This window comes from Periophthalmus magnuspinnatus, chromosome 21 (genome assembly GCF_009829125.3).
Source record: "Periophthalmus magnuspinnatus isolate fPerMag1 chromosome 21, fPerMag1.2.pri, whole genome shotgun sequence".
Taxonomy (NCBI): Eukaryota; Metazoa; Chordata; class Actinopteri; order Gobiiformes; family Gobiidae; genus Periophthalmus; species Periophthalmus magnuspinnatus.
In genome coordinates this window covers 26,060,606-26,073,637 of record NC_047146.1, presented here as the reverse complement: position 1 = coordinate 26,073,637, position 13,032 = coordinate 26,060,606, and the positions used below count along the sequence as shown (strand labels likewise).

Genomic DNA, 13,032 nt, shown 5'->3' with positions numbered 1-13,032 from the left:
GGAGTAGACTACATTACTTTGTTTATGGCTCGGTGTTTTATCCTTTGGATTAACCAGTTTCTGTCTTAAAGTGTTTGTAGGTTTGAAATAGACCAGAATCCCATACTGTTTGAAAATTGTCTGAAGTTTTTCCACCGTTGTGTAAGGAATAGTAATGCTTATCCTTATGTGAATGTTCCACAGTACGGCATTAAAATAACATCCATGCTTTCTCACAATGAGAATACATATTTTTTGTACAATAAACCCTTGGAATTGAATGAACGCATGATAGACAGGTTTAATATCATGGTGGAACATTCCAAGCAATAACATTGCACCAGAAAATTTACACAGTGTACTTTTAAACAGAAAAACACTAAGAATCTCTCCAAATTGTCCAATTACCAAAGGATCTCAACACTATGTAATTTTGCAAACACCTTTTTCTACAGTACTGTATTCACTAGCCCCATCTCATCTTAGAACTGAAGATAAATCTCTATAACTTTCTTGCGGAGATATCTAGCAGCAGTCTGAGTTAATGAGCACGAGTCTGGTCTTTGTGTGCAGAATATCGCTCGTGCCGATCAGAGGAATTTCGCTGTGGGGATGGTCGCTGCCTGCTCAGTGCTCAGTGGGAGTGCGACGGTTACGCAGACTGCCCTGACCACTCTGATGAACTGCCTCTCAACCTCAAATGTCTGGCCGCAGGTAAGACGACTGCTTGGCTCCCAGCTGGAAACTCTTCATCACTGTCACTGTGGAAATCTACAGGGACATATGGGCTGAGGAGAAGAGGGAAGAGAGTGTTTCTGATAGCAGTTAGTCTGTCACTCCACCACAAAGCTGAAAGTCTTGGCCAGGTCTGTCAGAAAGTGAGCAGAAATGATGCGACTATTAGACTATTATAATTATGAAACAATAGTACGCACAAAAGATAGACCAGTTCATCAGTTCAGCCAATACAGAAGGCCATATGTTGTTTATAAAATATTGCCACATTGTGAGTTCTGTTTTAAACAACAAGCCTCAAAAAATACATTAATAAATAAAATTAACATTTTTCTTTCAGGGTAGTTTACCAGTGCATAAGCTGGCAACCCAACAATTCCTCTCCTACTTGAGAAGCTACTGTCTTATTAGGAAACTTATAATTGTTTTATAGCTAATAAAGATACTATTATAGAACAGTAAACATTATATAACACTTTTTAAAAGCTATTATCATCCCATCTCTAGTTTGGACCCCTGACAGTCCTTGGGCAATCGAATTTAGGTCCAACCCCATTAATCTAGAATGTTCCCAATTAGCCCATGTGCCAGAATGCAGTATTTGTATCACTCGAGGTGGCAAGAGATACCATTGTTTTTTGAAAAGTTCCATATCTAAGGTTTATATTTTGATGTGATAGATTTTTCTGATTTTCAGTAGTATGACAGATATCAGCCTTTGTGTACAAACCTTGTGTCAGAAAATGCACTTATTTTGCACCATATTTTGATATAGGCCATGTGCCGCCTAACTGATAACTGTTTAAAATAATGTGGTTGGTATCATTTAAAGAAAGCAGTCTTGTCTTTCATTTAAGAATATGTGTTACTGTCTTTGACAATTACTTTGGTAACTAAGTTTTCAAACTGTTACGTGAGAACATTTTTTCAAGGAACAGCCCGAGAGTTGTAAAAAAGAGACAGGAGACTCTGGATCAGTAAAGCACGCAGAGACAACACTCATCATATTGTGATAGATTGTCCATTCAAGTCTGGGTATGCTTTCATTGTAAAGGAGTATTATGACCTCTGATGATGTATACAAGTACTGAGCAATTAACGTATAAACAATCATGATAAAAAGGATAAACAATAATAATTCATGGGACATTTTATATAGTTGTAATAATTGCCAACATCTATAATTAAAATTATAATTATTCATATCTGTAACATTTTTAAACTGTCAGCAACTTCAATCATTATCCTGATATAATCATCAATTATTTTGGCCATGATAATCATGACACCAAATTTCAGTATTGTCCCAAGACTATCAACAATTTCTATGTTTTGACCCATTCAGGTAGCTTGTGCAATGGCTCGTTCTTCATGTGCTCAAATGGCCGCTGCATTTCGGAGGGCAGCCTGTGCGACGGGCGTAACGACTGTGGCGATGGTTCCGATGAGAGAAACTGTAATGTCAATGAGTGCCTGAACCGTAGAGTGAGCGGGTGCACCCAGGACTGCCAGGACCTGCCAGTGGGATACAAGGTCAGTGGTGTTGTAACAATATGGGGCAATTCATTGTTTTTGAGAGGAATAACTGAAAAGTATGTATGAGGAAGCCTTTTCTGTTAGGGCGTAGGGTCTCAATTTTCCCATTTTAAACTAGTTAAGTCCTCCCAACTACTCCACAACCCATCCATTAATGCTTTGTAGATCATTTCTACTGACAGAGAAGACATTAAACAAACATAAACCATGTCAAAACATACACATTTGGAGAGTTATAGGTGCTGTACATTTTTTTGTTTTGTTTTAAGGAAAGGAAAAAAAAAAAAATATTTAATTTGAAATTAGCAGCAATCCAAACTGATTCCTTACTTTCTTAACCCATTTGTACCATCCCAATTATTCACACATTTTCACAACTAGCATTAGCATTACTATGACAGCAGAATTCTGCTGTCATAGTAATGCTAATAACAACTAGCATGTGAACAGTGCACCAGGATTACTTTGTGGCTTGTGAATGATGTCACTTTTTTTTTTTTTTTTTTTTTTTTTTTTTTTATGTAACTACATAGAAATTACATAGAAATAATCAGGTACAGCTCATTTAAATACAACTTATACAGAATTTGGACCAGCCCTCCAACTCAATTATAAACTATGGGGTCTGTAGAACTGTATGACATCAACCGTCATATGAGAAACATTGTTGCTGACTAGCGGCTAAACTAAAATGTGTCTATATGTTTTAGATGTAGAGGGTAAAATATTGGACACTTCAGCTCTTTTCCCATTCATTTGGGAGTAGCCCAGAAGCAGCTCAACTGTGTATAAATATATCATGGTAGACCTACCAAGAATAATGGCGAAATATGATTGTACAAGACCAGCAAATAGAGAGAGGAGAGAAAGATGTTTTGCCATATCTGTGTAAGTGCAAAATCAACCACAAATGTTGTGTTTGTGCTGGTCCCATGCCTGGATAAATGGAGTGGTTTGTGACATGACTTCATATAATTCATTAGTATTCTTGATAGAAATACTTCCTTTATTTTTGTTTTATTTTGCTACTAGGCTTGAATCTCTATACTTACAATTTATCATATAGCTTAAAAATTGCTATAACTTATTTTTCCATTCTGTTGCAGTTTGACAGGTTATATGTGATTTGTTGAAGAATCCTTAATAAAATATTCATAAAGAATAATTAAAATTGTGCCTGTAAAATTGAACAGATGGGTGGAAATGTAATGTGTCTTCTTCTAAATAACCTTGAACACTGTGCAAGGAGTTTAATAATATGCCAACAACTGTTCCCTCCCCAACTGTGCAGGGTGATGGTGCCATGCCTGGCAGTAATGGCACACCATGAAGAGGTGGAATCTGAGGTCAAGGCCATATTGGCAGTAGTCAGTGTGGCTATCAGTGCAGACAATCTACAGTACTTTATCACACTCTTCCTTGTCTTTGTGGGCTAAAGATGGGCTGTGGTCAAAAAGGGGCTTAAAATAGGTCCCTGGCACGAGTTAGACAAAGAAATGGAAACTTGTTTTCCATTTCCACCAAGATGTCCAAGCAGATAAGCCATTCAAGAGTTCACAGGGAGTGCACAGTAAAGTGTTGATAGTGACAGTGACAGTAGCCCAGCTGGTAGAGTGTAGAGTGTCCACTGATCTGACGGTTGGCAGTTTTCAGCTTAAACATCAGTCAGATCCACTGACCCAGTTGGCGGTGCGATTCCAGCTCCCACAGATGACTGCTGTCAACTGCTGTTGTATCCTTAACCCATGTCACCTACAGTGTTTGTGTACACTGGTGTATGAGTGTGTGGGTGTGAATGGGTGAGTGGTTCCTTGACGTAAAGCGCTTTGAGTGCCTTGAAGGTGGAAAAGCACTATATACAAATGTGACCATTTGCCATGACCATTCAGTAAAAAAAATAAAAAATAATAATAATAATTTGTGTAACTTGTGTTTTTATATGAGTGTTAGTGTGGTAAGCTTCAGTTTCATAGGTTTTATCAAAAGAACATTGTAACAGATGGTAAAACTAAATCCAAACATCCAGGTTCTACAGTAGTTGCTGGCACTTTTATCGGAAGATTTTAAAAACTAGAGATCATGCAATTTATATGATATTATTCTCTGAGGAGAACAATGGCAACAAAATCATGTACAGTGTACACTTGTGTATCTTAACGACAAGTCAAAATTAAGGCATAAATAAGTATAATTTAAACACTATTTATTTAACGTAACAAACCAATTATTTTGGCCTACTGTTCTACAATACTGTACTTGCTTCTCCATCCACTATTACCCTCCTATTGTATATTGTATATGGACAATAATCTTGCATTTCAAACACAAATGAAAAATGGCATCAAAGTTACATGTTGCTGTCTTCTCACCTGACTGTTAGCAGCTGATAGACAGGTTGTCATCACTGCAGTCTCTTGCCTCATCTGTTTGTGGTCTTGGCCACTGGGCAGCAGAAAGGGCCCAAGGTTATAACTGTGGATAAGAGAGGGATTTGAAAAGGTCTATGACAGCTGATTCTAGCGCTTCAGAGTTATTTTTGGTTGGAACTGGTCACTGAAGTGTGATGAAATACTGAAGCCACCAAATCCAAGGCCCTACACTGGCCTTTTATTGCATGAGCCTGACCATAGCATAGCACGGTTGAATTTGGTTTTAAGTTTAATAGAAAGTATAGTATTTATTTTAATTGTTAGTATGAGTTTTATATATATATATATATATATATATATATATATATATATATATATATATATATATATATATATATATATATATATATATATATATATATATATATATATATATATATATATAAAGACATCAGCTCTGTTAATAAGAATTATATGATTGTTTACTTAAATCATTTGAGAAGGAACTGTATAAAATTGGATCTTGCCTTTTTCAATTAGTTTGTCTGTGAAATGTTTTAAAAAGTTGCCAGTAGGTGCACAATATGTTGTAAAAAGATAGTGACTTTGAATTAATCTATTATTGCTCTATTAATTGGCCAAGTTTAGATATAATGTCATGTTGTGAATCAGTTGCTAGTCTGGCTAGATAACACAAATAAGCACCACTTTTTAATAACTACACCTTAATTAGCCAAACAAACAAATGAACTGTTATTAAGAATGATTCAGTATTTTTTTTTTTTTTTTTTAAATACTGGTTGTCTCTGGATCATTTAGACTGTCACTGTGTTGCCAGATATGATGGTATCCCCCAGCTTTTGAGGGTCCACACCATGTTATTATATTGTACATTTTGGCTAAGAGGGTTTAGGTTTCATGTCATTACAAGTTGTTACACAGAAACAGTAAGTTAAGGTTTTGGTTTTTAAAGATTATTATAATGCATTAAGATTGCATTCAGTGTATAGTGTACTGTAAACTAAAGCGTTACAAATGTGTGTTGTTTTTTTTTTGTTTTTTTCTGTCTTCTCGGTTTCATCCCCAGTGCAAATGCTGGCCAGGCTTCCACTTGAAAGATGATGGCAAAACATGTGTAGATATCGACGAATGCTCCACTACTTTGCCTTGTAGCCAGCGCTGTATTAACACCTACGGCTCCTTCAAGTGTCTGTGTGTGGATGGGTATGAGGCCCTAGAGCGCAACCCCAATATCTGCAAGGCTGTGTCAGGTCAGCCTCATTAGATAACACAGCACAGCACCCAAATGCACTAATTATTGAGCTAAGGCAGGTCTTCTTACCAAAGTGTGATTTATATTACAGCTGAAGAGCCTTTTCTTATTATGGCTGACCATCACGAGATCCGCAAACTGAGTGTGGATGGCTCCAACTACACCATCTTGAAGCAGGTGAGAAACAGTTTTGTGATTTCCTAATTGACCTACATTGGCGTTCCTCCCACAGATCTAGCGTTATTAGCTCAATCAGGGAAATGTTTTGGGTATGTTTTGCCTCAGCTTAACTGGTAACTTAGCAGTTAGCAACACATTAACTTTTAACATGTATTGTGCTTGCCCCAATTCAGATCCAACAGTATCACATTGCAACCTGAAATGGCTCTAAAGCACTCATAAATGTTTAATATGGAATTCTATCATCCAACTCAAAATTAAACTATATTTCACAGCCTGCTGAAAAGTCATTTGTGTCAATCTGGACTTCATTGTTGCTGCAGGTGATTGTTCAGTGTAACCACTACTCATCACCACTCATTCACTGTAAATCATGCCAGGAATAGTCTACAGTCTTCTCAAAGTTTTACATGAATGCTTTTATGCCATAAATTATGCGATCTACACTTCTCTACAATATCAATTTCATACCTGTGTTAAGACAAGATGGAGAGGGATTGGATATTGGTTCTGTTTTGCACAATTTCTAGTAACACAACAACAATCTTTCATGCTTACAAAAGCTCTGATTGTATAACCAATTTATTAACCTGTAGCATTTAGTGCATTTGCTAACCTGTTGCAAATGGGCTAAATGTTTCAGTACAAAATATGTTTATGTTTATGAAGAGCCTTTGAGAGTAACAGAAATGAAAAATAAATAAATAAATAAATACTTTAGTATTTAAATTCAACCCTGTTTAAGATCCTTGCACACAATATTTTAGTTTTATGTTTCTTCTAAAGTCCACTGTGTTATGGGAACTTTGTTAGTGTGTATCATCTTCAGTATATCTAGTGCTTTAACTATAAATCGATATGTATTCACAAAAAAGGTCTTTGAACACGTAAAAAAAAAAGAACGGACTCAAAACAAGCTGATATACAAGTTCAAAGACAGGACTATAGATCTGTCATCCACTGCTTCACTGAATGTGCTAATGGTGCGAGCCTTTCACCTCTCAAAAACACATCCCTATTCAGTTTAAAGGTGCATTATATAACTTTTCTGCTAGTGGGGGGAGCTTGTCTGCATGGAGATTGTAGTGCTTCATCAAGACTGTCCCAATGTATGACATTTGACTTATCATTCTATTACATATTTCTTTTCTTTCTTTATTTTTATTGCTCAAAAATACCTTGAAAGTGTGCATTGTGCATTGGAAAAATTATAAAAATTATAACATAGATCAGAAAATAAAATAGTATATTTTAGTATAGTGTGTATATATATATATATATATATATATATATATATATATATATATATATATATATATATATATATATATATATATATATATATATATAAATTTTCTTCCGCTTATCGGATTATATATATATATATATATATATATATATATATATATATATATATATATATATATATATATATATAAAATTCATGCTCAGTATGCAATCTATGGTACAGTATTAAATATATTAAAGGATTCTAGGTTTTGTCATACTTTGTACTTTTCAGTTAATATTTTGTAATAGTTTCTCATTTGACCCTGGATTTGTTAATAGTTCTTCTTTATATCTGTCACATTTTGGTAAATCTTAAAACATATCTAATATAAATAAATAATATTACGTATACACACTGCATTATGTGGTGCCTGAAATCTTTTGAACAGTCAGAACCACTGAGACTTATAAGAAAATCCAAAATCAATACTGTGTACAAAAGATGTAGAAGCAGGCCTCTTCAGAGAATAAACAATTTCATGTACAAGACTTGTCAAAGTTTCTCCTACCTACCTACCTTTCTCCTATAATAATTTGTACACAAGTTTGTCCTAAACATCTGGTATTATAGAACTCAACTCTGAATAGATTTTATAGCCAGTTTATGTTTGGTCTTTTTTCAGGGTCTCAACAACATCATCCACATTGACTTTGACTACAAGAAGGAGTTTATCTACTGGGTGGATTCGACCAGACCAAGCGGGCGCAAGATCAACAGGATGCGTCTCAATGGGAGCGATCTCAAGGTAAAATTCTCACTGATTCTGCCATATCTACTGCTGCTGCAATTATTATCACTACTACTATTACTGCTACTACTACTACTTACTGCTACTGCTTGACATAAAAACTCTCTCTCTCTCTCTCTCTCTCTCTCTCTCTCTCTCTCTCTCTCTCTCTCTCTCTCTCTCTCTCTCTCTCTCTCTCTCTCTCTCTCTCTCTCTCTCTCTATATATATATATATATATATATATATATATATATATATATATATATATATATTGTACTGCTGCTACCATTGCTTCTATTGCTACTACTGTTACTGCTTCTTCCACTGCCACTACAAATAGGACTCTACTATAATTAGCTCCACTAATATTTCTACTGTCTTGTCAAAACCCTCCATACCAGTATACAAAGCTGTTAACAAAATGCAACTTTGGGTTAGTCTTTACCAAACGGTGTCTTAGCCGCATTTAGTAATACTTCTATTTTAAATGGTAACCCTAATGACTGAGCTGTGTAATTCTCTTCTTGTGTTTGAGATGAATCATCGGACTGTGAAAAGTACTATTTAAGTGGCTTATTATTACTGGTCATTCACTGGTGATGTGAGCCTTTTATATATGTGTATAGACAGTGCAATGAGTGAGTCCCCATCTTTCAGATAAATGTTGCCGCAGTAATGACACAATCAAGTCTCTGAGGTATTTTGTGGGTCAGGGGGAGAGGAGCAAGAATTCTTGGATAGTTAAGGGACCTCTGCAGGCCTGTCGAAAATAAAAGCCAAATCATCTAACGCTGTGTTTACTCTTACAAACATAGCAAATAATAGCTAAACTATCTTAGAACTAAAACCTAAACTATCTTAGAACTAAAACCAGAACTAGACCAGAACTGAACCAGGTCTACATCATATCCAAATCTAAATGACCATAGACTGTATAAAGAAGAGGGTTAAGAAAGTGTGACTTCATTCATAATGTTCAGCTTCAGTCAAATGAAGCTCATCAAGGCCGGCAGTTATAGGGGCAAGTTGCATATTAGGAATTCTGACAGAGAGTACCATAGCAACTAAGAGCCAATCCGGAGTGAGCCTGTTGAAGGTAATGCCCCTCCCGCCTGCACTGCTGGTGTAGAAGGGAGCGGGCTCTTAGCAACGCTATCAATCAAACCTGTTGCTACTGCTACCGGGAGCTACCTCAGGGAAAGAAGGGTCCTGAATTTTCTGTTAATAATGTTCATATCCTAAGTTAGGGACACAATACAGAAATAAAAGTATAGGATCATGTAGAGTGCAGCAATGCGAAAATTTTAAAACGATGCTCGCTGCAGCAGGTATGGAGAGAGGGGCAACAGTTTTCTAGTGTAAAGTAAATTGGAGCCTGAGTCAATGGAGCTGAAAGTGTGTCCATGCTTGCTTCCTATTTGGAAAGTAGTAGCTAGCGGGTTAGCTATGTCCATTTATATATAGAGTCTATGGTGCGAGCATAGCTCACTATTTATATGTACTGTTATTTATGCTAGTGAGGCACTTATTTTGTTATAGATGTGGAGTGTCAAATTATTTACTTCTAATTAATTCTCATTTATCAGATAATTTATAAGATAATTTTATTTGTTAGTGTCATTGTAGTTCCTCCCTTCAGACAGATATAAAGCACTTTCAGAACCCCATCAGAACAGAAGAAGCCTCTTGGATGAATGGCAAAACATATTCACGTAAATATTATGTTTCTTTATGCCTTTTATTTATATATTTAGGTCACTGTATTGATTTTTTCTGTCCCAAAGCCTTTATTGGACAAGACAGCTTGTAGCTTAAAATGGGCAGAGAGAGGGGAGAGATATTACACCACTGGCGAGTTCTCTTTGAGATATGCTTATGCTCATTTAGAAATGGCTCTGATAGTCATTCTTTTGGTTTACAGTATCCTAGATAAGGGTCTTCAATATTGATCATTTATCTCTATTAGGCTTGTCACAATAATTACTCTATCAATTTATCGTTCAATATATGAAAGCTGGATTAATATATTTTGGTGCTCAAAATTTGTACAATTTCTTCGTAATAGTGGGGAAATTTCGAGTGTTTTAGTTGTAATACGATGAGATTTTAGCTGTAGAGAGGTGAAAAAGTAACTTCTGTGGCTAATTATTGCATCAATCTGCTTTTAATTTGTTGCAGCTCATTTCACTTAATGATACTAGCTATTTAAAATTGTTTACTGGGATTATCTTGAACTATTGTTATTGTGTCAGTATCATAAAGTAGTTTCAATATTATTTTTTAATGCAATATATCGCTGTAGCAAAATATTGTCATTCAAAAATGCGTTATTGTGACATGCCTAATCTCAATATGTTTTAATCTAAATCTAGCATACATCAAAACCAGTGATGTGACATTTGTTAATGAGTCAGTTCCTTAACATTGGATCCGGATCTTATTTTTTAAAAGAGCCAAATATTTTTCTTTCTAATTTTTATGGTTTTTTTATACTGATAAACCCTGAATATCAATTAATAGTAATAGTCATATAAATAAATAGTAATAGTAAGAGCCAGTCAGAACGGCTCTTTTAATTGAACAGATCCCAAAGATTTGGATCCCATAAAAGAGCCTAAAGTCTCATCACTATTGAAAAGTTCAAAATATGTTACATGCCCATACAATTGTCCTGTATTTCATTACCGAGTCTGTGTTGTCTGTGTTAGAGCAATAGGCTTATTCAGCTCAATTGGTTTCAGCACTTTGAGCCAATGCCACTGCTTAGTGCGGGGACAAACTGTGTGAGGCTCAGATTCTCACGTTGCGTTAATTAGACGAGGCCCTGATATCTGCTGTTACAAGTGCAGACCGGGCCATTTCTCACAGCTAACATGGAATGGCATGGACACAAGAAGATATGGAGCTGTGCTAGTATCTGCCTCCGAAACAGTATTGTGTCATAGAATTGTCACACCAAAGATATATGGATGCTTTGCATCTGATTTGTTTTGCTTTAAAAGACAATATAAATTTGATTTAATCATATAGTACAGTACAGTGCAATATTGTTTATTACTTCAGTTGGGTTTTGTGAAAACTCTCCCAATGGTTTGTGTACAATTATCAAAAGTAAGAAAGGAAATGGTTCATAACTTTCCTTTTCCTTTTTTTCTTTACTGTGTTATTTTTTTTACTGAATATTTTATTTAACAAAAATCAATATTAACAACATGGAGTGCATATTTATAAGTGAGAAAATAACATTAAGTGGATATAAATCATATCTTTCCAATAATAATAATAATAATAATAATAATAATAATAATAATAACAATAATAATAATAATAATAATAATAATAATAATAATAATAATAATAATAATAATAATAATAATGTTATTATTGTTATTATTATTATTATCAAAGGCAAAATAGAATCAGTTTCTGTTGCTTATTTCAACAAAAATAAAAATGGACTAATATTGACCAAATCAATATTTTAGCCTTATATTAATGTATTAGCACACATTTTTTAGTAAGTGACATAATCGTTAGCACTAAGGCATGTGTCACTTACTAAAATCAATATGTTTTTGTATCTCTAGACTTCATTTGTATAATATGGAAATATGTCCTCTGCATTTGACCCATCCTTCAATGCCACTGGGACAACCTGTCATGAGTGCTCAGTGATTACCTTGCCTAGAACTGCCTCAATAAAGGACCAGGTTATCATTTACATGGGTTGAATGAAATAAACAACAAAAAATGCTCAACCCAACTGTCAAAAAAGTAGCACAAAGTTGAGCTAGAACTTTTTTTTTTTTGCGTTTGTGATGACCCTATCAATAACTTCTATCCGGTTCTCAGATGTCTCTATGCACTGACAAATGGACTGAAAGTGGAGCTGCTATTGGATACTGAGACTGGGACAAGCCTTTTGCAGCCTGTATCGTCCTTATTGCCCGAGGAGGCACTTTTGATGAAAATACTTCACAATGAGTGACACAATAGTGACAGTTTGAGGCTAAGTACGGGTCCAATTACTGCTTATAAGGGAAGGCTCTGCTCTTTTTGCCAAGACTATACTTTTTGCAAATGATGACAGAGAGGATTTCAAAGTCCATCATGTCTTTTAATGACAGATTGCGACTCCACTGGGACTACAGAGAAATGTGTTGTGTTTTTTAGGGGATTGGCTTTATTCTGCCAGCTGGCATAATAAATGCGCTTCAAGGAATATAGATGAGGATTTTGTTTTTGCACGCTGCTGCTACGTTCTTGGAGATTAACCATTTTGAAGACTTTAGGCAAACTTCATACAGTGTTTTGTAATGCACTCCAAGCTTGCACTTTTTACACAACTCTGAACCAAATACCAGAGAATTATATTATTACATTCATATTTATATTACATTTATATAAGTTAAATCAATCAGAAATGCTATCCGCTCTTTCCTTCCTAGAGTTACATTTAATAATCAACCAAGACGAAACAGTCAGTAAATACATATTCATTTTGTCTTGCATTTCTTTTTGATTTTTTCATTTACATAAAAGCTACTGTCAAAATGGTTGAAAATTATGTTTTAATTTTTAAACCTTACAAACAGAATTAGGTTTATTTATTCCCAAAGAGAAATTATAGTAGTCAAAGCCATGCTTTGCTGACAAAAACAACTAATTATCAATAGTAAAATGAGTTTCAGAATGATGAAAAATTTGGACCATTGCTGTATAAATTAACAATTTAAAACTGATTATTGTATTTTGTTTTGAATTGTGAATAATCCTCAAAATGTCACCTATAATAGGAAGCCATGAATTATCAATGTCAAGTTAAACAAATACAATGAGTCTGTCTTCAACTAAATCCCAAGTAAAGATAAAAATAAAGCATAAGCATTTAGATTTTATGGTATTAAGTACTTGTTTTGGTGAACTTGTGCATTTCTGAA

General features: G+C 34.8%; 1 protein-coding gene across 1 annotated transcript in view; it reads left to right on the top strand.

Annotated features, from left to right (window-relative positions):
* Window positions 1–13,032, top strand: part of lrp1bb (low density lipoprotein receptor-related protein 1Bb) — a 464,724-nt gene that overhangs the window by 375,495 nt on the left and 76,197 nt on the right. The window contains exons 53-57 of the mRNA XM_055230393.1: window positions 553–693; window positions 2,060–2,247; window positions 5,707–5,890; window positions 5,984–6,069; window positions 7,986–8,108. Coding sequence (XP_055086368.1) covers window positions 553–693; window positions 2,060–2,247; window positions 5,707–5,890; window positions 5,984–6,069; window positions 7,986–8,108 — 722 coding nt within the window. The remainder of the gene's footprint in view (window positions 1–552; window positions 694–2,059; window positions 2,248–5,706; window positions 5,891–5,983; window positions 6,070–7,985; window positions 8,109–13,032) is intronic.